Source organism: Dreissena polymorpha, chromosome 16 (genome assembly GCF_020536995.1).
Source record: "Dreissena polymorpha isolate Duluth1 chromosome 16, UMN_Dpol_1.0, whole genome shotgun sequence".
Taxonomy (NCBI): domain Eukaryota; kingdom Metazoa; phylum Mollusca; class Bivalvia; order Myida; family Dreissenidae; genus Dreissena; species Dreissena polymorpha.
Genome location: NC_068370.1, coordinates 5,138,360 through 5,164,994, shown reverse-complemented (window position 1 = coordinate 5,164,994; position 26,635 = coordinate 5,138,360). Strand labels below are relative to the sequence as shown.

Below are 26,635 nucleotides of genomic sequence, written 5' to 3'. Positions count from 1 at the left end.
AGCAGACGACATTTTAGCAGAAGACAAATTTCCCAGCATGCAAAGGGTTAATGCCTTTTATTTAATTTTTTGTTTGAGAGTGAAGGAAGTCTCTTCTAATCACAAATGCAGTCTTAGCGGAACATGCCGTTCCTGATTAGCCTTTGCTTACTGCACAACTTACTCTGGGACGATACTTATAAACATGCATTAAGCCCTGTTTTCCTAGAGTGTGATTCAATTATATGCACACATAGAACAAAAAGTCAAGCAGAAATGTACCTGTACACAGATGGACCAATGTCTCCATCTTGAATACCATAAGAAACATCTGCCTCTGCCATCATCTGAATCAAACCATCTTCAACTTTTAACCCGAAGTTGCAAAATATTTTTATGTAAACAATTAATTTAAAATTGATTATCAACTAAAAACATTGAAATGATCTAATATGCCTAAGTCTGTTCCTTGATGATATAATGATTGTGAAAGAGAAAACCAACACCTGGTTCTACCAATAAAAACTAACTTACTAGGAATGTATTAAAAACGATATCAGACTATACGTATCATGGCTTCCTTACATATGATTACTTTCAAATGTTCAGTGTGTGTGATTATCTTGCATTTTTCTACTCCCTTGGTGAATATAGTTCAATTTGATCTCTTTGTATCTGGTGCTGGGTCATGTTTGGTAAGTTATTCGATATTTTAGCTTCAAGCTTTTATAATTTGAGGCAAGATGATTCATATATTCCATACAAAATAATGAAATAATAATCAAAACAATCATTTTAATTTAAATATTTGACCTTTTACCTCTTAGTGTGACTTTGACCTTTGAGCTAAGTAAATAATATTCTTATTGCACATCATTTGTGGTAACTATTTTAAAATGTTAACATATCTTGTGTTTGCAGACTGGTCAAGGTTTCATGTTCTTCCAGATGGACATGCGGATTGTGTGGAGGCAATACAATTCAAAACTCTATTAAACAGGATTCACCTCAAGGTTTAACTAGCCATTCCAAAACCATTTAATTGCAAATACATCAATTTGAATAATAAACTACACTCTTCTTAAGTTCCCAACAAATACAAACTTAATTTCTGATTTCTATGTTTTGTGTATTGAAAAGAAACAGGCATTTGGTTGGCTCAGATGGAAAAATGGTATGCAAGTGCCTCAGTCATAGGTTTGAGTCCAGGTTACAATATACTAAAATATTTTGGAGTGCAATGCTATACTCTCAAAAAACATGAACATCATTTATAAGAAGACACAATTCTCTGTAGGGGCACTTGCCATGGCTTTATTTTAGAATGTTTCTTTGTGCATGTGGTAGGGAAAACATTGATGTTTTACACAAATTCACTCTTTTGCTTGAAGGTTGGAGACTACATGAGACTTTGACAGATGGCGGGAATCCCTTCTCAACTGGTACGAAGCCAGTAAATAGATGGCCATAAAACAGTGACCGCTGATTCGCGTCGAGTTCTTTCTTGCATAACGTATGACCCCCTTTTTTATTGTTTAAATAATTGCGGCTTGGAATGCTCTTTAAGAAAAGGAATGGTTATGGGGATGTCTATGCCCAAAAGTTTGACTTTATTTTTTGTTAAAGTTATTGCTTACACATTGAATTTGTGTAGGAAATCTTTTAGTATATTGTGACCTAAACTAACTTTAGGTAAAAATGAAATATCATCTGCAAGTGCAAAATATGACTGGGAAAGCTGATTTTTGGTCATTTCTTAGCAAAAGAGAAGAATATAAGTGCATAAAATGCATGAATTTAGATTATTTGACCTGGAATAATTGTTTTTCAAGTTGACCCCCCCACCCTTATATAGCCGAATAAGGGCTATATTGCTTTCCGACATAAATTCAAAGGCATTTTGGTTGACCGTGTAGCGTAAGTGTGCAACATGAAGTCAGAATTCAATGCCAGGGACTCCGTGATCCAGTAACGCAACAATAGCTTGTGCGTAAAGCATGAACATTCAAACAGAGCCCCATGTCACCGACATTGAATGGCAGACATTTTTACAGTATGGACAGTGCAGCAGATGCTTAACTGAGCCAGTTTTCATATTTAGTTCAATCATGAACATAACAAGCTTTATCACTTGCAATTATTCATAGAAATACACATTAAATACATAAATGCATTTTCTTTTTTCATTTTAAACCTATTTCGATTGGGTATTTTGACCTTTTCAGGTAGAGAAATGTCTGGGACTTAGCCGAGGGCAACTGGAGAAGGGTTGTTGATGGCAAAACAGGTAATAATACTAAATTATTATCATGTACATGTACACAAGCAAATAAGCATAGTTATGATGCTTAAGGTGTGAAATACTGTCATAATAAGGTTTGTGGTCACTCAAATCCTTGCCGTGGAGCAATTCCCCGTGAAGTTTGTATTGATAGCTCCGCGTCCTGACACGTAAATCTTGTGCTTTGTTGGCAGAGCAAGTTGGCACTTAACAGGTTTTTCCTTGTTCCTAAGCATGTATGCAGTACATCTGAGTTGATATGCTACTTGTAACCCTACAATTAGCTTGTGTTTGGTATTGTTTTCTCACAATATGCTTAAAGTCATGGTCCCGGCTTGAAAAGATGTGGCGTCCAACTTAAACATAGGACTGTTGTAGCAAGTGTCCCCTTCATCATTTACCTTAGAGGGATCTCTTTGCCAAAATTTGGCATTTCAGCAACCAGTTTTGTTTTTTATTTGGTACATGCTTCTCTCATTCAGTTATTTGAGGGAAGTATTGATTTTATTCGCTTGTCTTTGCATACAAAGGTGACATGGATCAATGATATTTGTTGTGTTGAGAATTATGCGGGAAGTTGTGTCCCCCGAAGAAGTACCAGAAACCCCTTTCAGGAAGCTTGCATTGATCTGAGATGCCTTTCTGCCCCTGTTACAACATGAAACCTCATTTCTAAGCTTATAAGGCTTTCCTACATGTGTGTGTCTTGTTCATTTTAACCTTTCCTTCCATTCTACACCCCCAAAATGAGCATTTTTGTCTTTGGCTCGGTTATGAAGCCCCATTTTGACCAGATTGCCACCATAAAAATAGTCAAAAGTACTTATTTTGTGCCCAAAATATGAAACTTTGTATTCTCTTTAACCTCTTTATGAGAGCTGGCAGTGAATATTGACCATCTTCTGCAGTTTAAAGGCACCCATGACATTATATGCTAGAATATATCATTGGCAGCTGGTAAACAAATTGGCTCCTAGCAACAAGGCGCTTTCAAGATTTCACGCTTTTATTGGTGCGAAACAACAAGTTATTGGAAGCTTATTGATTTCTACACTTCAAAGTATATTTGATCTCTCATTTTCACCAATTTGCTTATTGTCTGTGATGAAATTGGATTTTTTTAAGCTTTGAAATTGACATTTTTTTGGTGATTTAAAAAAAAAGAACAAAAAAGGCATTATCAAAATTGCTTTGAGTGAAAATATCTAACAAATTCATTCTTTCCCCACCCCGCATAAGCCTCACGTGCCTGTCCATTTGGTTTGTTTTGGTATTTTGTTGCATATATTGAACACAACAACTTTAAATCTTAAAGGGACATTTAAGCTTTAACAGTCCTAAAATTGCCTTCTTCGGACCGAAAACACCCGCGTGTGAAAATATTATATAAAATGGCCAAATGGACAGATAATCCAGCCAAACTTAATATTTTCCTGCAATATGCATATGAAGATAATAATATGCAAGAAAAACACATTTTAATCAGAATAAATTTCTCCTTTAGGTTACAATATACTAAAATATTTTGGAGTGCAATGCTATACTCTCTAAAAACATGAACATCATTTATAAGAAGACACAATTCTCTGTAGGGGCACTTGCCATGGCTTTATTTTAGAATGTTTCTTTGTGCATGTGGTAGAGAAAACATTGATGTTTACCAGAAATTCACTCTTTTGCTTGAAAATTGGAGACTACATGAGACTTTGACAGATGGCGGGAAACCCTTCTCAACTGGTACGAAGCCGGTAAATAGATGGCCATAAAACAGTGACCGATGATTAGCGTCGAGTTCTTTCTTGCATAACGTATGACCCCCCTTTTTTATTGTTTAAATCATTGCGGCTTGGAATGCTCTTTAAGAAAAGGTATGGTTATGGGGATGTCTATGCTCAAAAGTTTGACTTTATTTTTCGTTAAAGTTATTGCTTTCACATTGAATTTGTGCAGGAAATCTTTTAGTATATTGTGACCTCCAGCATCATGCACAATATTCCTCTCTTGTTGATTTATATTTGGCGAATGGAGGAATACATAAATGGAGCGCTTGTATGTAGTGGGTAAAAAACAGTTAATCACAGCAGTAGTATATTATGTATGGTAACATCTAGGGACAGATCTGGTATCACATACGGTACAGAGTGCTGCTAAGAAGGGTCAGGGTTGAAAGCAGACTATTCTGGAGGCATTTTTTTTTTATTGCCAAATCCAATGAATCACTCAGTCCAGCACATCATGTACTTGAGATATTTAAGTATAATATTTTCATTTGCTATTGTAATATATATTTTTTTATATACGCTTGAACAAATCTGTGCTAACAAGTCCAGAGAAGCAGGTGGGTGAAGGAGGGGGGGGAGGGGGGGGGGGGGGGGGGAGCGGGGACTTAGCACCATGCTATTTTGTTCTTAATCTTTTCCTATGATCTTCAGTTGACAATACATAGCTACTTTTAACTTTGAGCAATATTAGAGCAAATTATCCTTATAAACTTGTATTAACCATTTTTTTGCAAGATTAGTCTGTGTTGAATTAGAAGAACGTCCCTCGTGATAAGTGCTCTGGTCACGGGTCACTGGCTCAAGACTCGCATTGCGCAACCTTTCCTCCAGGGCATACTAAAGTGAAAATTCCTGAGCTTCAACAGGGGATTGAACCCGCGACCTCCAGAGTGGTAGTCAGACATTCTAACTGCGTTGCTAAAGAGCTAGCCCAACATAAAGGCTGTTGGAAGTGACCTTATTTCACACTGCTGTTAGAAGTGACCTTATATCACTACACTCTTCCCCCTCTTAATGTTTCAAGGCCAAATACGTTAGCTACAGCATGTCTTGCGTCTGCATGGCACACCCAGAAACCATTAAACAGCTCACACCCACTTTCTGAATCGTTGGCCTTGTTGCCATTAAAGTGAAAAATCCTGAGATCCAACGGGTGATTGATTCCAAGACCTCCAGAGTGGTAGTAAGACGCTCTAACCGTGTCGCTAAAGATCTAGCCAATCAGCAAGGTGGTTGTTTCAACATACTGCTGTGGATGTTATACAGAGAATTTATGTTAATACATAAACATTGTCATTCAGAAGACGCAATAAAGTAACATACACTAGCTGGGGCATCATGTGTAAGGCAGTTGCGGCTTTAACTTTTCTAGTTCAGCTGTCTTTATTAATTTCGTTTTGGGCAATTCGTTTTATATACAACGACTATAGCACTCAATATATCGATCTTTTACAAAAGGTAGACCTTCCGTCCTTGCAAATAAGACGTATAAGATCAATGGCTATTGAAACATTTAAAATCATAAATGATATTTCTCCACCTTTGTTAAATGATTTAATTGTTAAGAGACAGTCAACCATAAATTTTAGATATACCAATATTTTACCACAGGTACGCACAACAACATATGGTAAAAATTCTTTTAGATATGCTGCCCCCTCGCAGTGGAACTCCCTACCAGAAGATTTTAGAAAATGTACAAATTTTTCGCAATTTAAAACTTTAATTGGGACATGGAATGGAAAAATCTGTAGGTGCAAATGCTGTAGACTGAATGGGATTTCCACAGCAAGGGAGCATCACATCACTTAGTTTTAAGTTCATTTTCTGCTATAATGTTATATAGTGTCAGTTTTGCTAAGCTTTGTGTGCTTTGGTTGCTTAGCATGCTCTATATGCTTTATTTTTACTTAAACGTTATATGCTGTTAGTGTTTTTCTTAGCTTTGTATGCTTTGTGTGCTTTGCATGCTATGTATGCTTTGTAGGCCCTATATGCTTTGTGTGATCTGTATGCTTTGTATACTTTGTGTGCTTTGCATGTTTTTGTGTGCTTTATATACTTTATATGCATTGTTTGCTTGTATACTTTGTGTGCTTTGCATGTGTTTCTTGCTCTGTATACTTTATATGCCTTGTTTGCTAGGTGTATTTTTGTGTGCTGTGTATGCCTAGTATATTTTGTATGCCTGGCATGCTTTGTGTGCTTTATTTGCGTTGAATTGCTATGTATGCTATGTATACTTTGTGTGCCCTACGCTTTGTATACTCTGGTTGCTTTGTACGCTCCGTACGCTTTGTATGCTCTGCATGCTATGTATGCTCTTTATGCTTGATATGTTTTTTATGCTCTGCATGCTGTGTCTAGTTGATATTTTATTCTTTCTCTTAAAAAATTATCTGACTTTTAATGTAAACAAATCTAAATTTTTAGTACCATATCTGATGTTGTAATATCATGCTATATATTTATATGTATATCTGCCTTTTAATTGTAGAACAAATTGTTTCCAGTCTTTCAGCTTTTATACACTTGTTAATTCTTATTCATCATGTTTTATAGTCGGTTGTACAAGCTGTCTGAGCTTATGTTTGTTGTTTAACCCTTGCCGACTCAAAATAAATCTTATCTTATCTTATCTTAATTTGATAAAATATACTAAAATTAAATTGAAATGAATAATCATGTGTTGCGTGTATAGATTGGCACGATAAATAACAATTAACCTGTGAAATAGTTGTTGTGTAAGCTGTTTTGTCACATTTTTTTCAATCGGGCATCCTTGGTATTATTGATCTGAACAAATAAGTCCGAAGTTTTCAAATGAGTTTCAACTCTTCATTTGTGGAGAAACGAACGTACACCCTAATGTAAACAAAGTGGCTCGGCATCAGCTGACGAAGATGTTCAGGCGCAAAATGCAGTCTGTTTTGATGTTGTCATTGCGTAAGCAGTCTGATTTCATACCCACAGACAGGTGGGACGCCGTGCCGAAAGCAGAAGTGGAGCGTTTTATTATCGATTGCATGACAAAAGTCGGAACAAAACGGACACATGCTGTGAGCCTGGCGAGCAATTTGATGACAGCCGATTACAGGGGCCATTATAGTCATGGCATGAACAGATTAGGTATACCTCAGATGAGTTCTTGAAGAAGGCCCTCAGCTTCTGACTCAAGCTCTTCATTTTCTTTATCTCTTCCGGTCGAGATTTTAGCTTCAAAGTTGTAAACAATTTCCTGGTTTTTCCAGTATTTATCATGTCTTGCCTCAAATGACTTTATAGATGTAGCTGTAATAACGCTGTTTGGTAACGAGTTCCAGGTGTCAACAACTCGATTGCTGAATGAGAACTTTCTGATGTCCAAACGAGGTCTTGTCTTATATAATTTCTTATTGTTTCCCCTAGTTACGCTTTCTTGATTCAGTTTTAACAATTCCTATTCATCAAAATAATATTTTCCATTCAGTAGTTTATAAACTTCTATCATATCTCCTCATACTCTTCTGTAACTCAATGTTGGTATGTTCAATTTCTTTAATCGTTCTTCATATGATAGGTTGTTTAGTCCAGGAATCATTCTAGTAGCCCTTATCTGCATGTTTTCAACAGTAATAATGTCTTTTTTCTTGTAGGGGCACCAGATAGGATGGGCATATTCAACGTGAGGTCTGATCAGTGCAGTATATAACTTTTTGAATGTTGGAATGTCGAGGTATTCAAAGGATCTTCTCATTGCACCTAATACTGAATTTGCCTTATTCACTTTTTCAGTTAAATGTTGTCCAAATGTAAGCTTATCGTCTATGGTGACCCTATATCTTTCTCTGCATGGCTTATTTCCATAGGTTTCAAGTCTGGTCTTAGTTTGTATGTTCTTTCGCCCAATTTCTTATTTCTTATAGTCATTGTTTTACATTTGTCTGGATGGAATCGGAGCAGCCACTTGTCAGACCTTTTACTCATGCTAAATATGTCTTGCTGGAGCATTTCTTTGTCTTTTTCCAAGGCAATTTCCCTGAATATTTTTGTGTCATCTGCATATAAATACAGCTGGCTTTCATTTTCTATGTTTTCAGTGATGTCGAAGAGCATCGGTCCGAGCACTGAGCCCTGGGGTATTCCGCTCGTAACTGGTTGCCACTTTGATTCACTTCCATTAACTATGAATTTTTGTCTTCTGTATGAGAGAAAGTTTTCAATCCAGTTTATAAACTTATTTCCGAAGCGATATATCTTCAGTTTGTGCACGAGACGCCGGTGTGAAACTTTATTGAAGGCTTTCATGTAATCACAGTATGCCACGTCGATAGAGCCTCCGCGATCAAGTATCTCTGTCCATTTATCGAGCACAGCTAGTAACTGTAAAACTGTTGATCGACCAGATATGAAACCAAATTGATTTTCACTAAACATGTTGTGATTCTTCATATGTTTTACCATTTTCTCCCTCACTATCTTTTTGAGCAGTTTACACAGAATGCATGTTAAGCTGACTGGCCTATAGTTACCAGCGTCTTTTTTATCTCCCTTTTTATAAATAGCAGAAATGTGTGCAGTTTTCCATTCATCAGGCAGGGTACTTGTGTCTATGCTATTTTTAAAGATGATACAGATTGGTAATGCTAATGTGCTACTAAGTTCTTTCAGTATTCTTGGGCTAATCTGGTCAGGTTCTGGGGATTTATTGATAACCAGTTCATCTAGTTTCTTTTTTACTAGTTCAACTGTGATGTCAATCTCATCTTCAATTGGACAATCTTTCAACTGAATATCTGGTAGTTTATCATTGGGTTCTTGCGTGAATACTGACGAGAAGAATTCCCCGAGAACATTTGCCTTTTCGTAGTCCGTTTCAGTTAATGACTCTTTCTTGTCATCTTTGTATAAATCTGATATTGTGGACTGAATCATTTTGATTTCACGTAGGCCCAAAACCGTTTTGGATTATCATTAGTCGACAAAGCTATATCTTCTTCATACTTTTTGACTGATTGTCTTGTTAATTTTCTAACTTGATTTCTTACTCCCTTGTACTGTTCAAAAGCTCTTTCATCTCCAGTATTTCTATACCTATTCCATAATCTTTCTTTTCTTCTCATTTAACTTTTTCGATAATTGTATTCCATGTTTCTTACTTGGTTTGTTAGCACTTGACTTTTTTCTTGGTATATGCTTTTGGATAGCCTCATTTACTTTCTCTGTGAAAAATTTCCATTGTTCATCTAATTTTTTATTTCTCATGGCACTTTCCCAATCTATGCTAAGTGTCTCTTTCATTCAGTCAAAATCGGCTTATGCAAAGTTAAGTCTCTTTTTTGCATGATGATTTTGAGAATAACCGCTAAAGTTAAATGTTATAACAGAGTGGTCACTCTTCCCTAGTGGGTTTTCAATGCTTACACTATTTATCATTCCTTCCTCATTGCTGAATATAACGTCTAGAAGTGATGGATCTGCGTCTCCCCTTCCACGTGTTGGCTCATGTACGTGTTGATACCAGAAGCTGTCTCTGATGCACTCCACAAATTCAAAACTGAAGTCACCTGGTCCCCTGTTTGTAGACATATCACCCCAGTTGATATTTGCAAAGTTCAGATCACCTACTGTAACAAAGTGTGTGTATTTCATAGCAGTGATTTCATTGATCAAACTACAAAGCTTTTGACATTCTTCTGTGTTCATGCTAGGGCTACGATATACTGATGTGAAGAGTAACTTGTCACATTTATTCAGGCTTATTTCAACAGTTAGATATTCATTGTAGACTGTCTTAAATGATACCTGGGTGAATTTCAATTCTTGATTGACATAAATCAGTAGACCTCATTCCTCAGAGTCTTTACTAAGGTTTTTATACACAGTTTCATACCCGTCCATGTTATACTCTGCAATCAGTCTTTCATATCTGAAGTTTTTAGCTTTTACCTCTTGTAAATCAATTATTTTAGGCTTTTCTTACATGTCTATTAACTTCATTTTCAGTTCATAAAACTTATCATTTGTGAACGATCTACATTTGTGAACAAAACTGGGAAACTATCTACATTGTTAAAAACATTTCTACACTGGTCACTGTTTTCATTTACTAACCCGGGCTGAGCGTTGGAGAGCCTAGTATGGGCTCGTTCGCCTCCATCCCTTTGGCCTTGAATGACTTTACCCTTACAATTTTTCTGTCCCACTAAGGGCCTCTGACCAGATACCAAAAATGTGGATCTTTTTCTGACTTTTCTGGTTTTATCCTTCGCTTCTTTTCTCAGTTCGTTTTCCTTTTTTCGTTCCTTGTAACTCATGTCATGTTTCACACCAACTTTCTTAATATATGCTACTTCTGAAAATTAAAGTTTATAAAAGTTTTTCATAATCGTGGCTTTAATAATGTTTTCGGTGAAAGTTGCGACTAGAATTCTTTGGACTTCAACATCTTCACCATGAATTTTTCTCCTTAAACCAGTTTTACATATGCGCCGAACAACCAAAATGTCTTCAGCAAGAATCATGACACCCATTTCCATTGCAATTTGTCTGAGCTTGTGTTTATCATGTTCGATTTTTCATTTTTGATATTGCCGGATCCTTCAGGTATGTTATAAAACGCTATATTGTTTTTTCTATCAATTCTTTCTTGAATTGAATTCATTACCTGCTCATCAGATTTTCCTAAGATTTTCTTAGCACTAACTTTACTTACACCAGCATCTGTCTCTGCACTGCTTACCGCTTCATCTGCACTGATAACCTTAGTGCCCTTATATGTCACAGTCAGATATTTCCTTGAAGATGGTTAGGTTCTCATGACATTCACCTTTGTTGTTTTATCATGTGCTTTATCTGCATGACTTGACAGGACCTAGCTAGTCCAAATAATTAGACATAATCAATCGATTGTCGATTAAAATCGATCTCATATATAAAGGAGTACACAGGACCTTGACAAATGCCGTGTCGACATTCAATACTCTGTACACATGCCGTCTCAGAAAATACACCATATCGTATTTATGCTTTCCTGTACATACACCCTCGTGGACAAGCACCACTCCAGACATATTCCCTCAAAGACTTAAAGTTAATCATTGCACTGTTTTCTGAGTGATTCAATTGGTTAACAACGCCATTCACTTGACAAGAAAAGTCCACCTTTTTTGTATTGAAATTTAAAAAAATTGTTTTAGAACAATTATTGTTCACTCTGTTGTAGGCCGCTTAGATTCAGTTTCAATTCAGTGCTTGGCTGATGGTCAAGACAACATGCCATCACATTGACTTTCGGCCCACTTGTCAGGTGTTAATTAACTATCAAATGCACTCATGTTGATATGAATTAAGTTTTTTAAACAAGTAAACTCCTAAATTTTCGTACATTCAATCACCATGCAGCATTTGACCTTCTAGCTCGAAAGCAGGCATTCACTATCAAATTGTCATTTAGCCAGTCCATATTTATTTATAGACCTTTGTATATTGGAAATATTGTTGAATATATTGTAGTCAAATATATTAAAGCTCACTATGTTTCATTCTTTCTGTTTGTAGATCTGTATGTAAATGACATCAGAACAGGGATCACGGTGAGTAAAGATGAACCTTCAATAGAGAAGGAGACAGTGTCTACTGCAATGGTGTGTGGTAACAATGTGCTGGGTCCAGTGGTAGGAAACTTCTGTATGAAGCTGGCAATAAAGAAGGCAAAGGAGACCGGTGTAGGATGGGTGGTTGCAAATAGTAAGAGAATTTAATAAATAGTAAAAACTGATCATTGTTCTTGGTGTTGCAATTTTGTACATTGAGTACAAAGTGTGTTGTGCACATTTTACCATGTTCCGGTATAATTGGACTATTGTTTTCCTTGATTTGTTCTTGGAATAAAGAAAATGGATTCAACATTCAGTGATTTTTTTTTGCCAAACATTTCTGCCTTTCACAGGCTCTTTTCCAATGGCAAAAAGGAACATTTTTCCAAATAATCTAACCAAAATTTTCAAAACATACACTTGTAAACAATTGGAATGCTGTTATTTATAATCATATTAATGACAGGGCCCTCAATCCATTTTAGGGGAAGCGGGTCGCTACCCATAGCAGGGGGAATTTTCGCGGCGTTTCCCTTTTTGGGGGATTTTTAACTTACTCTCTAATTATTACATTTGTACATGTTTGCACTATATTCATTGCTTATTTCCTAATTTAGTATGTTTGACAAGATTAAATTAAAATAGAATTGAGATATAGTAATCATGAGACATCTATCTATAAAAAAAAAAAGGTTTTTTTTTTTAGGGGGAATTTTTCCCCCAAAAAGGGGGAAAAAAGTATACTTTTTAGGGGGGAATGCGGCCGAATTTCGGCCGTGGATTTGACAGATTGAGGGCCCTGAATGATGTTCAATTTTTCCCATTTTCGTGGTATATTGGGCTTTTTCCCAATCCAAAAGACACAAGCTGTATATTATAAAGAAAAAATCATTGATATTTTTTTATGGCATATTGCTTTCAACAGATTACTTTGTTTCAATGCATGGTTATTTTCATTTTAAACAGACTTACATACTTATTCAAGATTTTTTATCAGCTATTATAGCATTCTGTTTATGTGTCATTTAGGTTCCAATCATTATGGAATAGCAGGATACTATTCCATGCTTGCTTCTGATGAAGGACTGCTGGTAAACATTTATCTTTATCTTGAAAACACATAATATGCCATGAATACTTAATATTACTTGAATTGGAACTACTATAACTACTGTAAAACATGTTTTGATAAATTGAATATAATATTCCATGTTTACTTCTTGTGAATGTAAAATACTGAAAATTCCTATTATAAAAAACCCCAATGCAATCAATTGTCAATTATACAATTTATTTTTACCTACTCATACCATAGAACAACACTAACACTCTATGTCCAATTTTTCCAAAATGTTCCAAAATATTCTCATGTCTGTTGGGATTAGCATAAGCTCACCACAACTGAACATTATCTTCAAAATTTGTACAAACTCTTAAGATTTTAAGTCATTAAATGGATTGATAAAATAACAAACTAAACAGGCTAAGTGTAAGAAAATTTGAGAAATTTAAATTAGTGATTGGTTTCAGTCTTTAAGTCTGACATCACTTGTTATGACATGGTAAGTACATTATTATTCAAAACTGAAATAATGGTTTCATTCTTTAAGTCTGTCATCAGTTGTTATGACATGGTAAGTACATTATTATTCAAAACTGAAATAAGGAAGTAAATAATTCAATTTAACAGATGTTACCAAAGCATTTTATTAGTTATAATTAATGATGCATACAATTTAATGTAAGTTTTTATTTTCTTTAGTTTTAAGCTCAATGAGATAAGTTTTGTGTCCCTTGTGCATTGTTAATTGTGAGCCTTCAATCACTGTAGAAGTGACAGTTTTGCAAGGATATTTTTGACTCCATATTGATGAATCTTGGTCAGAATGTTGAAACTGACAAAATCTAAACAAAATAGTTTTACCACCCTTGAAGACTCAATCTTAATGAAGCTAGGACACTGGATCATATCTTAAACAAAATAGTGTAACCACACTTGAAGCCTTATTTTTTACTCAATCTCAATGAAACTATGTCAGAATGTTTCTCTTGACAATATCAAGTCCTTTTCTAATCTGGGTTACCGGTAAGTATAAAATACTAGGTCACTACCTAATATCTTAGAAAACCCTTTTTACCACTTGAGAAGCCACATTTATCCTTCAATCTATGAAAAACTTATTCAGAATGATCATCTTGTTTCTTGTTTCACTATTTCTTCATATTCTCCTATCATATATACAAATATGCTTTTGAATATGCGTTCAGGGTGATAACATACTGATAATGCACTTAATATTAATATTACATTCAGGGCATGTCCTTCACCAATACCTCACCTTTAGTTGTTCCAACACGAGCAAAGGAGGTGAGTGTTTGACATATCAATAGACATGAACCAGTATATTTTTATGCCCCCGGATCGAATGATCGGGGGAATGGTTTTTTGCCTGTCTGTTTGTCATTTTATGTGCGTGTGTGTTTGTGTGTCTGTCTCAAAACTTTAACCTTGGTCATAACTTTTTTCAATATTGAAGATAGCAACTTGATATTTGGCATGCATGTGTACAGTGTTCGACACTAACAGGAGTCCGGAAGTCCGAGACTCGTGGAAAACGAGACTCGGACTCCTTGTTTTTTGTGTAAAGGAAGTCCATCGGACTCCTTTAAAATCATCTGTGAATTATAAAAAAAACAACCTTTGTTTGTTTATTCATTTCGCAAAATCAGAATGTCTGCACAAAAAACATTTTCCTCAGAATACGGGTAGTCATTGTCGATGACTGTCTATAAAAACTTTCAGTTTCAATTGTTTATTGTCACATTTCAATTGTAATAATGTAATATTCACCCACCCTCTACATACTGCAGAAGGAAGTTTTTAATACCAAGTCATGACACTTCAACCACTGCTTGAGAGCTGTAAGAGTTCTTCTTAACAAGGAACATTATAGACAGCTGGTCTATTGTTAGTGAGAAGTGTTCAATCAAAACTAAGTGATGTAGGAAGCATTGTCCGTTGTCAAAATGTACTTTGTTAACACTATAGAGAATATATTTATTTGCAATATACACGAAACATTGTAAGAAATCGGTCTAAATGACAATTTGGTAAATTACAAAACTGCGTTCATAAACAAGGTTGCTTTGTCAAATTAAATAAAAAGTTTCTGAACTTTTCAGAAGTTACATGTTTACCCAAATTCTCACGTAACTTGATCAGATCGCGTTTTCTAATGGTATATCTGCTTAGTTTGAAAACGGTTCAGGTCTACTGAAAAAATATGAGTGCCAGTGGGCTAAGACATTTTCCTTATGTGGGTGTTATGAATCTTTGTGAACTATCTAGAAATCAAATTGTGCTCATGATATTTCAAATGAATTTGAAGTTTTGCTTCAGTCTGTTCCAAAAGACGACTTAAGGTGAAAGTAGTTTAGGAAGGGATTTTATAGAGGTCATTCTTGTTGATCGTTCGGCTCCTCCTAAGTTTCAAAAATGTTTTTTTAAATAATCCCCTGGGTTGAAAAGTGGCCCCTTCCTGAGGGTTTCTTGCTTTATATGTTTGGAGCATACACTTTAAAAATATCTCTCCTAAAACCGCAAAGCCAAGAGGTTTGGTTTTAGGCATATATCATTTTATTCTGGTCCTCTACCAAGTTTTCTTTAAATATCGTCCCTTGGGTAAAACTGGCCACCTTGGTGATAAAGAAATGTATAAAGACTTAAGGATTTAAAAATGGTTTCTCTCATAACGTTAGGGCAGGGATAAGTTTCTGTTTAACATCGTACGGTCCTGTAACAACTATGTTAAAATCATCCCTCTTGGGTTATAATTGACCCTACCCTATGTGTTACTTGTTTAATTATATATATTTAGGGAAAACTTGAATTACAAAAAAAAATCTTGATTCGCGAGGTCAGAATGTCTGCACTTTTGAACATCCGAAAATTATGCCACTCATCATTCTGCTCAAACACATCGACAAAATATTTTTTTAACTTTGTTTCTTGTCGCAGTGCTTGCGAGTAGTGATAGTGGAAACTCTTGAACTCTGAATCAACCCAATCTTGGTCGTTGTTTTTTTCTCAGATACTTTCGCTAAAAAATAGCTTTCGCTAAACAGTGTAAAATTATCACAATACCCGAAATTGTTTACACAATGAACGTTTTACGGTCCCAATGCACTGAAGATGGGAACGACTGTGAATCAGTTATGCGTAAATAACCCAATTCCACTAGCAATCGATAATGTCATTGTTGGCTTTGTTTTATTATGTTTAAAATTATGGGGAAAATGTGTAAAGCTGTAACGACCAATCCCGAAGATCAACAAGCAAGCATATATATAAATGCATTATTAAAAATGATATTTTTTAAACTTACAATATTAACTTAAATATTTATGGCATTTGTTAAATAATTTTGAAATCTAAAATAACAAATGACAACACATATAGAAAAGAAGTCTCTAAGAACTTTGATCTGAAACCAAACATAAAAGACAATTTATCAATTTATGGTTAACATGTGTTATTGCCCCCCAAAAATACGGTATATAAAAAGTGTCATAATTTTTGGACTACATGAAGTTTGATCAGACTCCTAAATTTCGAAGAAGGGAGTCCAAAGAACTCCTTACTCAGAATAGTTAGTGTTGAACACTGTGTGTATCTCATGGAGCTGCATATTTGGAGTGGTGAAAGGTCAAGGTCAGCCTTCAAGGTCAAAGGTCCAAAAAATAATAATCAAAGTGGCGCATTAAGGGGCATTGTTTGTTGTAAAATGTAGTTAAATTAAAGATGCTGGATATTTATTTTTCCAATTTGTTGATATCTCTTGTTTCAAAAAATAATTTTGGCATTGCTTCTGAACCCACATGAGAAGTGAAATCCCTACTGGCAATATTGGCAATTTTATTTTTTCAACCTTTCTCTCTCAGAAGCAAAATGAAAATGGCTATGTGCAAACAGCATACAACCAGAACAGCCTGCAAGTAACTAATAGTCTATTCAGGTTTTATGCTGTTTGCTGCTCATCAGTATCTAAGGGTTGGAAATGCAGCCTTTAAAACTTGAATTTAGCAATTAAGGTCTTAAATCAAATTTTACTTTTTGAGGGACAACAAATGCGTAAACATAAGTTTGTAAGTGGTGAAGGGTTAAAGAAGAAACATTTCGGTAATTGTTAACCCTTTCAATGCGGGAACCGAATTTTGAAGGCCTTTGTAAACAGTTTGGATCCAGATGAGACGCCACAGAATGTGGTGTCTCATCAGGATCCAAACTGTTTGCTATTCTGATTATATTCTTTGAAAAAAATCGAAGAAAATGCTAATTTTAGAAATTCAGCAGACAACATTTTAGCAGACGACAAATTTCCCAGCATGCAAAGGGTAAATGTGCTCTAGAGACTGATTCACATAATAGGGTAACCAGCAAATAGCAAACAAACATATGTTTGACAGCCAGATTATTATAAGCATTAAAAAATACTCATAACTTTTAAGATAAACTCAAACCTTGTATAAATAGTAATGTTCAATATAAGTCTTTGAAAAGTATGGCTTGTTTAGCACAGCAATTCCTTTTACAGATTCAGCATCTTCAACATCTTTTGTTACACTGTAAAAAAAAATAGGTTTGTAGTATAGCTGTGTTGTGATTCTACAAAAGATCAGTGTATTCCATTACAGATGTGAAAAACCGGTAACAACAGCCACCCACCCACCAAATTATCTACCATGTATATTGTGTCTAAGATATTTATGTCCCCCACTATAGTAGTGGGGGACATATTGTTTTTGCCCTGTCTTTTGGTCTGTTGGTTGGTTGGTTTGCGCCAACTTTAACATTTGCAATAACTTTTGCAATATTGAAGATAGGAACTTGATATTTGGCATGCATATGTATCTCATGGAGCTGCACATTTTGAGTGGTGAAAGGTCAAGGTCATCCTTCAAGGTCAAAGGTCAAATATATGGGTCAAAATCGCTCATTTAATGTACACTTTTGCAGTATTTCAATATTCAAGATAGCAACTTGATATTTGGCATGCATGTGTATCTCATGGAGCTGCACATTTTGAGTGGTGCAAGGTCAAGGTCATCCTTCAAGGTCAGAGGTCAAATATATGTGGCCCAAATCGCTAATTTTATGAATACTTTTGCAATATTGAAGATAGCAACTTGATATTTGGCATGCATGTGTATCTCATGGAGCTGCACATTTTTAGTGGTGAAAGGTCAAGGTCATCCTTCAAGGTCAAATATATGGGTCAAAATTGCTCATGTTATGTCACTTCTGCAATATTGAAGCTAGCAATTTTATATTTGAAATGCATGTGTATCTCATGGAGCTGCACATTTTGAGTGGTGAAGGGTCAAGGTCAAGGTCATCCTACAAGGTCAAACGTCATATAGGGGGACATTGTGTTTCACAAACACCTCTTGTTTTGATCTGAGATAAATAGGATCCAAGTTAATTTTAATTCAGGGCATGATTTGAATTATCAATGATACAAACTAAAAGTAAATGAGGCATGCTCTTAAAAAACGGGGCTTGATTCATTCTGCAAAGTGTAGCCTCAGACGAGCCTATGGAGTCCTCAAAGGCTAATGAGTGACGACATTGTCTGCTTTTATGGAATTTTTCGTTCAAAGTAAGTCTCTTTAAAATGAAAATCTAGTCAAGGCCTAAAAGCATATCGTCCCTGATACTGCACAGGCTAATCTGTGATGACACTTGACACAAGTCTATTAACCCTTTGCATGCTGGGAAATTTGTCATCTGCTAAAATGTCGTCTGCTGAATTTCTAAAATTAGCATTTTCTTCAATTTTTTTCACAGAATACTATCAGAATAGCAAACAGTTTTGATCGTGATGAGACGCCACGTTTTGTGGCGTCTCATCTGGATCCAAACTGTTTGCAAAGTCCTTGAAAATTCGGTTCCCGCACTGAAAGAATTAAGCCCCGTCCTAGAGCGTTGCTCAATTTAATCATGTAATTATTCCAATCTACCACTCTTTGCTCACATATAGTAACACCAATGTATTGATTGCTTTGTTTAGGCTGTTCTAGGTACCAACCCAATAAGTTTGGCAGCCCCTGGAAAGAAGGGTGACAGCTTTGTGCTGGACATGGCCACCTCTACATGTGCCTTGGGAAAGGTAACCAGCCCTGGACTTGAACCCTTTCCCACTTAGAAGCAATGTAAAAATGTCTATATATATATGTGCAAACAGCATAAAACCAGAACAGCCTGCAAGTAACTCACAGTTTGTTCAGGTTTTATGCTGTTTGCTGCTCATCAGTATCTATGGGTTTTAAATGAAGCCTTTATAACTTGAATTTAGTAATAAAGGTCTTTAATTGAATAACTTTCTAAGGGACTACACAAGCACCAAAATACGTATCTAAGTGGTAAAGGGGTAAATTGCTTTTATTGAATTTTGTTTCAGATAGAGCTGCATGATAGAAAGAATATAAGGATACCTCTGGGATGGGGTGTAGACAGTCAGGGAAAGGTAATGCAAAAGGAAAGTTTTTTGTTCGGTTGGAAGTTCAAATATTACAATTATAAAGTAAAATTGTAAATTAGGAATTTACATATGACAGAGCTTAAAAACAAATTTTTATGCATTTACAAATTTATTATGCCCCCCTTCGAAGAAGAGGGGGTATATTGCTTTGCTTATGTCGGTCTGTCGGTTGGTCTGTCGGTCCATCCACCAGGTGGTTGTCAGACGATAACTCAAGAACGCTTGGGCCTAGGATCATGAAACTTCATAGGTACATTGATCATGACTCGCAGATGACCCCTATTGATTTTGAGGTCACTAGGTCAAAGGTCAAGGTCAGGGTGACCAGAAATAGTAAAATGGTTTTTGAATAATAACTCAAGAACGCATACGCCTAGGATCATGAAACTTCATGGGTAGATTGATCATGACTTGCAGATGACCCCTAAAGATTTTGAGGTCACTAGGTCAAAGGTCAAGGTCACGGTGACCCGAAATAGTAAAATGGTTTCCGGATGATAACTCAAGAACGCATACACCTAGGATCATGAAACTTCATGGGTAGATTGATCATGACTCGCAGATGACCCCTATTGATTTTGAGGTCACTAGGTCAAAGGTCAAGGTCACAGTGACCCGAAATAGTAAAATTGTTTTTGGATGATAACTCAAGAACGCATACGCCTAGGATCATGAAACTTCATAGGTAGATTGATCATGACTTGCAGATGACCCCTATTGATTTTGAGGTCACAAGGTCAAAGGTCAAGGTGACCCGAAATATTAAAATGATTTTCGGATGATAACTCAAGAACGCTTTTGCCTCGGAACATGAAACTTCATAGGTACATTGATCGTGACCCGCAGATGACCCCTATTTGATTTTCAGGTCACTAGGTCAAAGATCAAGGTCACAGTGACAAAAATCGTATTCACACAATGGCTTCCACTACTACGCACAGTCCATATGGGGGGCATGCATGTTTTACAAACAGCCCTTGTTTATATTCTTGTATGAGCCTAAATATTCCATGCGTAAACATTTTAATTCTAATCATTAACTTGTAAGGTATTTCTCCGAATTCTTCAAAATTATCTCCTTTTTTTGCTGTTTGGCATCTTTTACCTTGTAGACTTGATATGTCACTTATGTTGTATGTAATGGCTATGAGTCGCACTTTGAAAAAATGGAGCTTTATGCATGTGCGTAAAGTGTCATCCTAGATTATCCTGTGGACTGCGCAGGCTAATCTGGGACAACACTTTAATTAAGCAACTGCAATAAGCCCAGTTTTTTCAGACAGAGGCTCATATTGTCCGCACAGGCTAATCAGGGACGACACTTTCCGCCTTAACTGGATTTTCATGTAGAAGAGATTTCCTTTAAACGAAAAATACCATAAAAGCAGAAAGCGTCGTCCCTGATTGGCCTGTGCGGACTCCACCGACTAATCTGGGACAACACTTTACGCACTTGCATTATGCCCAGTTTTTCAAGAGTGCGACTCATATATTCCCCAGATGAGCGATGAGCCCAAGCCCGTGCTGAATGGTGGGGGCCTGATGCCCCTGGGTGGGGCTGAGGAGACCAGCGGCTACAAGGGCTACGGGCTGGCCATGATGGTGGAGATATTCTGTGGCATACTGGGCAACGCTGCGTACGGACCTAACATACGCAAGTGGAAAACCACGGACAGGGTGGCTAACTTGGTAAGTCTTTTACAAGTGTATGAGTATTTGTTTTATCTCACATATGAAGTCGGATTTTATCAGAGTGTCTGTTGGTTTATTTGTAAGCTGTGTTGTCAGTTTAAAATATTATAAGCATGGTTAGCAAACTACGTTTATATTTTTAAAGCGTTTCATTTGACACTTGGAATATGTCATTAGTATGAAGTATAGATGTGCAAGACTAAATTTGTATTGATCCGATTTTTTATGAGTGATGGGCCCTTCACTTTGCCATGGGCATGGCTGCCATATAAAATGTTAGATGTTTATGGAGAAAACATTTCTCAAGCAATTGACTCTAAACCTGAAGTGTTATAAGAGAGGCGCCCAGATTTTAATTTTTACACAATCTGTATACACGTTTAGACAGTACCGCTTGAAAAAATAATTTTGTTCATAGCTTTTACTCTATCATGTACATCATAATCTTGATGTTTCAATATTGCCAGTCTTCATTTTTAGCCATTCATCAATTTTAGCATAATGCGTCAAACTATAAGGGGCTAAGTGGAAGGGGTTGTTGGACTTTTGAAGACTAAACACATGTGTGGGATATTTCAAAATAAGTTCAAATGAATAGGAATTGGAAAATCGATTTCCTTGAGGCATCACTAAAGTGAATGTATGTTACATTTTTACCGAAATATTGGAAGCTAAACTTTAAAAAAAAGATCAAAGTTCATCAGCTAAAAATAGCGCAAATTGAGAAAATGAGGGCTATATTGGCTGTTATACATGAAAGTTAAGAGGTAGAAAATGGATGAACTTAATCAATTCTGATGATAAAATTATCGATTCAGGTAGGTTGGACCTGCAATATAAAGATTGCTAGATGAGAAAACACAAAAGACAGTTAGCAAAAAACTAAAGTTCATTTAGCAGGACTCTTTTGCCAAGGGTTTCATGGCATGGGCTGGTGTCTTGTATAGATGAAAAAGACAGATTCGCATTGTCAACAATGAATCTTAAGTTGATAGCAAGTTCTATGTCAATAAGGTATTAAAGAGGTTTCTTCAAAATGAAGTTCGAAACTGTTTCCAGGAGGTTGTAAGTTGATGGTGTTCCATCGGGATGGCGAGCCTCAAGTCACACACCTAAACAAACCCTCCAGTTTCTCAAGACAGAGAAAAAGATCGTGAACTACCATTGCAATGTATTTGGAAATCTCGGTTGCTGCTCAAATGGACTTTGGTAGATCTAGAATCCTATAACGTGGTCTACAGATGCGCAATGTTAACTCTGTTATAGGTCTTAAAACTCTTAAGGATGAGTGGAGAAAACTGGACAAAAATATTATTAACAAGAATTTTAAATTGTTAACAAAAAGGTGAAGGATTTTTTATGCATGTCATGAATTTCATATTGAATGCTTGCTTCAATCAAAGTTATGCTGCAATTCTTATTTTGGGTCATTAATTGTTTTAACTATAATCTGGGTGCCTCTTGTAATAATAATAAATAATTTATTATCCAAAAGAAAAATATATAAAGACATGTATCATTTTTATTTTAACATATTTGAACATTACAATTTACATTCACAATATGGCCTTCTTATTAAAATATGCGATATGTTCCCTTGCAGAGTTTCACTAAGTTTGCAGTGATTTACTTCACATGATTTATCCGGTGTTGCCCATGTTTTCAGGGCCAGTGTTTTATTGCTGTGGACCCGGAAGCCTTTGGGCCTGGTTTCTCAGACAGACTGGACGATCTTATGAACAGCTGCAGACGGCTTGAAAATGTATGTGACAAATGGAGAAAGTGGGAAATGCATGTGTAAAAGTGTCGTTTCAGATTAGCCTGTGCAGTCAGGGACGACACACCTCAGTCCACCTCTGCTGACTGTACAAGCCTGGGACAACACTGTGCACATGATTTAAACACCATTTTTCCAGAGACTTGTGTATTTTTTTAATTGACATTTTGTTTCCCCATGTCCAGATCATTATAAACCCTAATACAAAGTAGTTTGCTAGATATCCATGGATGCCTGTCTCGTCCACAATCTGTGTATCCATTTGTGTGCCCAACTGCCTGTCTGTTGGTCTGTCTGAGTGTCCGTCTGTATTCGCACATTTTTGCAAAGTTTTTGCTAGGATTGTTCTTTATGATATAAAGCTGTGCATTTGTTGGTCATTAAAAGATACAAAGGTATGCCCAGGTTTTAACTATGAATTTCTGAAACATTTTACTATAGGCTAAATACTAGTATTCAAAATTATAAATTCTGTAATGAGCAGATGTGTCATATGTGGTATGTAACATTTTGGCCTTGCTCTGTGAAAAATGTATTTAATGCATGTGAATAAAGTGTCATCCCAGATAAGCCTGTGCAGAATGCACAGGCTAATCAGGGACGACACCTTCTGCTTTTATGATATTTTTCGTTTCAAGAAAGTATCTTTTTAGCAAAAATTAAGTTTAGGCGTAAAGTGTCGACCCTGATTAGCCTGTGCAGACTGCGCAGGCTAATCTGGGACAACACTATATGCGCATGCAGGAAACCCCTTTTTCATAGAGCGTGGACCTTTTTATATTGCCCTTCTTCAAATCTTGGTATGGGGTCAAAATTGGCCAAATAACTTTCAAAATCTTTTTCTCTGATACCACAAAGCCCAATGGTTTATAATTTTGTAAGTACCAGGAACATTGTATTGTTGTTCTGTACAAACTGTGTTCAAATGATGCTCCTGGAGTACAAATAAGATGCCCAGGATCCATTTTTATGTCCCTGAAGGAGGGCATATAGTAATCGCACTGACTGTCTGTCTGTTCGTCTTTCTGTCAAACTTTGCGTTTAGGTTTAAAAAAATGCTCATAACTTCTATGTCTCTTCATATTTGGTATGCATGTGTATATGGAAAAGGCCTTTCCATACACACAAATTTTGACCCCTTTAACCTTGACCTTAGGGTCCGTGATAAGGTTTCAAAATCTGCGTTTAGGTTTCGAAAAATGCTCATAACTTCTATCAAAGCAGTTTTAGGGGGCATATGTTATCCTATGGTGACAGCTCTTGTTTCTTTGTTAAAACTTGCTAGATATTACAACATGTGGCATACTGTGACAAGCTTTAGTCACAAATTAATTAAAGACTTTTTGGATTATCAAATATTAGTAATAATTTAAGAATACTGTTTTAAAATTAGTTAAATGTAATTTAGTCAAAGCTAGCAGAGAAGTTTAAGTAATTTACATAGCAAAGGTTTGTTTTCTAGAATATTTATTGTGAAGTAAATTGAAATTAAGCTTTGACGTGTACACACTCCACTTCTTTGCTCTTAAATTATTATGCCCTCTATTGGTGTTATGACAGTTATGAAATGCCCATAAACAATACATTTGGTTAAACAGAATTGGAAATTAGCAAGGGCCAACTGCCACTAACATTTGTGGTGGGCCCCTAGATTTTCTGACAAATCTTACTTGTCCTCTGAACAGTAAGTATTGAAAGAATGATGGTGGTAACCATGGCCAAAATTTTAGTTTCTGACCATGGGTAAATACGGTACAAGTGTATATTTTCATGTTAGCATATCATGCAAGTGAGCCTAGCTCTAGAAAATGAGGTTATACGCTCCATGCATTAAGCCCCATTTACACTGAGTGTGGCTCATCTATTTCCACAGGCTGATGATGAAGAAGAGGTGCTGGTAGCAGGTGATCCAGAGAGACAGCACATGTCCATGTGTGACATCAGAGGAGGCATACCATACCATCAGAGACAGATCGAGTACGCTGTAAGTAGGCGGCCATTTTGTAACAGAGACAGATAGAGTACGCTGTAAGTAGGCAGCCATTTTGTAACAGAGACATATTGAGTATGCTGTAAGTAGGCAGCCATTTTGTAACAGAGACAGATTGAGTATACTGTAAGTAGGCAGCCATTTTGTAACAGAGACAGATCGAGTACGTTGTAAGTAGGCAGCCATTTTGTAACAGAGACAGATTGAGTATACTGTAAGTAGGCAGCCATTTTGTAACAGAGACAGATCGAGTACGTTGTAAGAAGGCAGCCATTTTGTAACAGAGACAGATTGAATACGCTGTAAGTAGGCAGGCATTTTGTAACAGACAGATTGAGTACGCTGTAAGTAAGAAGACATTTTGTAACAGACAGATTGAGTATGCTGTAAGTAGGCGGCCATTTTGTAACAGACAGATTGAGTACGCTGTAAGTAGGCAGGCATTTTGTAACAGACAGATTGAGTATACTGTAAGTAGGCAGCCATTTTGTAACAGACAGATTGAGTACGCTGTAAGTAAGAAGACATTTTGTAACAGAGACAGATAGAGTACGCTGTAAATAGGCAGCCATTTTGTAACAGAGACAGATTGAGTACGCTGTAAGTAAGAAGACATTTTGTAACAGACAGATTGAGTACGCTGTAAGTAGGCGGCCATTTTGTAACAGAGACAGATAGAGTACGCTGTAAGTAGGCAGCCATTTTGTAACAGAAACATATCGAGTATGCTGTAAGTAGGCAGCCATTTTGTAACAGAGACAGATTGAGTATACTGTAAGTAGGCAGCCATTTTGTAACAGAGACAGATCGAGTACGTTGTAAGTAGGCAGCCATTTTGTAACAGAGACAGATTGAATACGCTGTAAGTAGGCAGGCATTTTGTAACAGAGACAGATTGAGTACGCTGTAAGTAAGAAGACATTTTGTAACAGACAGATTGAGTACGCTGTAAGTAGGCGGCCATTTTGTAACAGACAGATTGAGTACGCTGTAAGTAGGCGGCCATTTTGTAACAGACAGATTGAGTACGCTGTAAGTAGGCGGCCATTTTGTAACAGACAGATTGAGTACGCTGTAAGTAGGCGGCCATTTTGTAACAGAGACAGATAGAGTACGCTGTAAATAGGCAGCCATTTTGTAACAGAGACAGATTGAGTACGCTGTACCTAGGCGGCCATTTTCTAACACATATTTGCATTAGCCAATAGTGCTTATAGTGCTTTTAGGATACCATGTTTTCTGCCTTTCTTCTAGTAACTTTTCCTGAAAAGCAAGGCAGATTTAAATGCAACTTTGGTGACCCTCCTCTTTCAGATTAGTATTGTGGAAATATCATGTTGATTATGGAACAAATTGAAAATATCGTTCAACTTAAAATCATAGAGATCTTAAATGTGAATGATTTAATCGTGCATTAACTGCATTTCAAATTTAAATTCAATTATTTGTTTTTATTGGTTATCAAATTATAACTAAAACCATATGCAGTCGACTGTTGTAGGCTTAAACACGATTGGCTCAATTTTCTGGTTGGCTCAGTCTCCTGGAAAGCATAAATATAAATATTGGATAATGTTATTTTTCAATCTCAAAATATATATTTTTTAATTTTATAGGATGAACTTGCAGAGAAGCTTGGTGTAAAACCAATGAAGAAATGTTAATAACCATTCTGATGTTTTCAGAATTTTGATGGACCAAACAAAATATTTACAATACCACTTTACAGCTCCTGATGTGAATGCAAGTTGAATGACTCTCACTTATTTTGTGTTGGTTTCTGGTATGATATAATTTTGCTACAGTTATAACTATTTCTATTTTACTGTATGCCACAAGTATCATTAAAAAAAGATGAATGTATGCTAACTCCTCGGAATGATGTGTGTTTTGTGTTTGTTAAGTTTAACCTTATTAATGACAGGTTGTTGATATGGATTTTTTGATAGACTTCATGCTTATAATGTTATGTGGTTTAAAGTTTTTATTGTTTTTTATAAAAAATAATGTTATACAA

General features: G+C 36.1%; 2 protein-coding genes across 5 annotated transcripts in view; one reads left to right on the top strand and one right to left on the bottom strand.

Moving 5' to 3' along the window:
• Positions 1-6,853, bottom strand: part of LOC127861379 (actin-binding protein IPP-like) — a 24,323-nt gene extending 17,470 nt beyond the window's left edge. For 2 of the 4 annotated variants that reach the window (XM_052399795.1, XM_052399797.1), the window contains exons 1-2: positions 6,768-6,853; positions 262-326 (exon numbers count right to left, since the gene is read on the bottom strand). In XM_052399795.1, coding sequence (XP_052255755.1) covers positions 262-326 — 65 coding nt within the window. In that variant the 5' untranslated portion in view covers positions 6,768-6,853. Of the gene's footprint in view, positions 1-261; positions 327-5,364; positions 5,417-6,767 lie in introns of those variants that run through there. The other 2 variants (XM_052399796.1, XM_052399798.1) reach the window with 2 other exon arrangements.
• Positions 6,700-26,635, top strand: LOC127861380 (uncharacterized oxidoreductase YjmC-like). Its single transcript, XM_052399799.1, has 10 exons — positions 6,700-7,170; positions 11,581-11,769; positions 12,648-12,709; positions 13,933-13,986; positions 18,689-18,787; positions 19,079-19,144; positions 20,660-20,848; positions 22,518-22,613; positions 24,502-24,612; positions 26,235-26,635. The coding sequence occupies exons 1-10, from the start codon at positions 6,945-6,947 to the stop codon at positions 26,280-26,282; spliced, it is 1,140 nt and encodes a 379-aa protein (XP_052255759.1). The 5' UTR covers positions 6,700-6,944; the 3' UTR covers positions 26,283-26,635.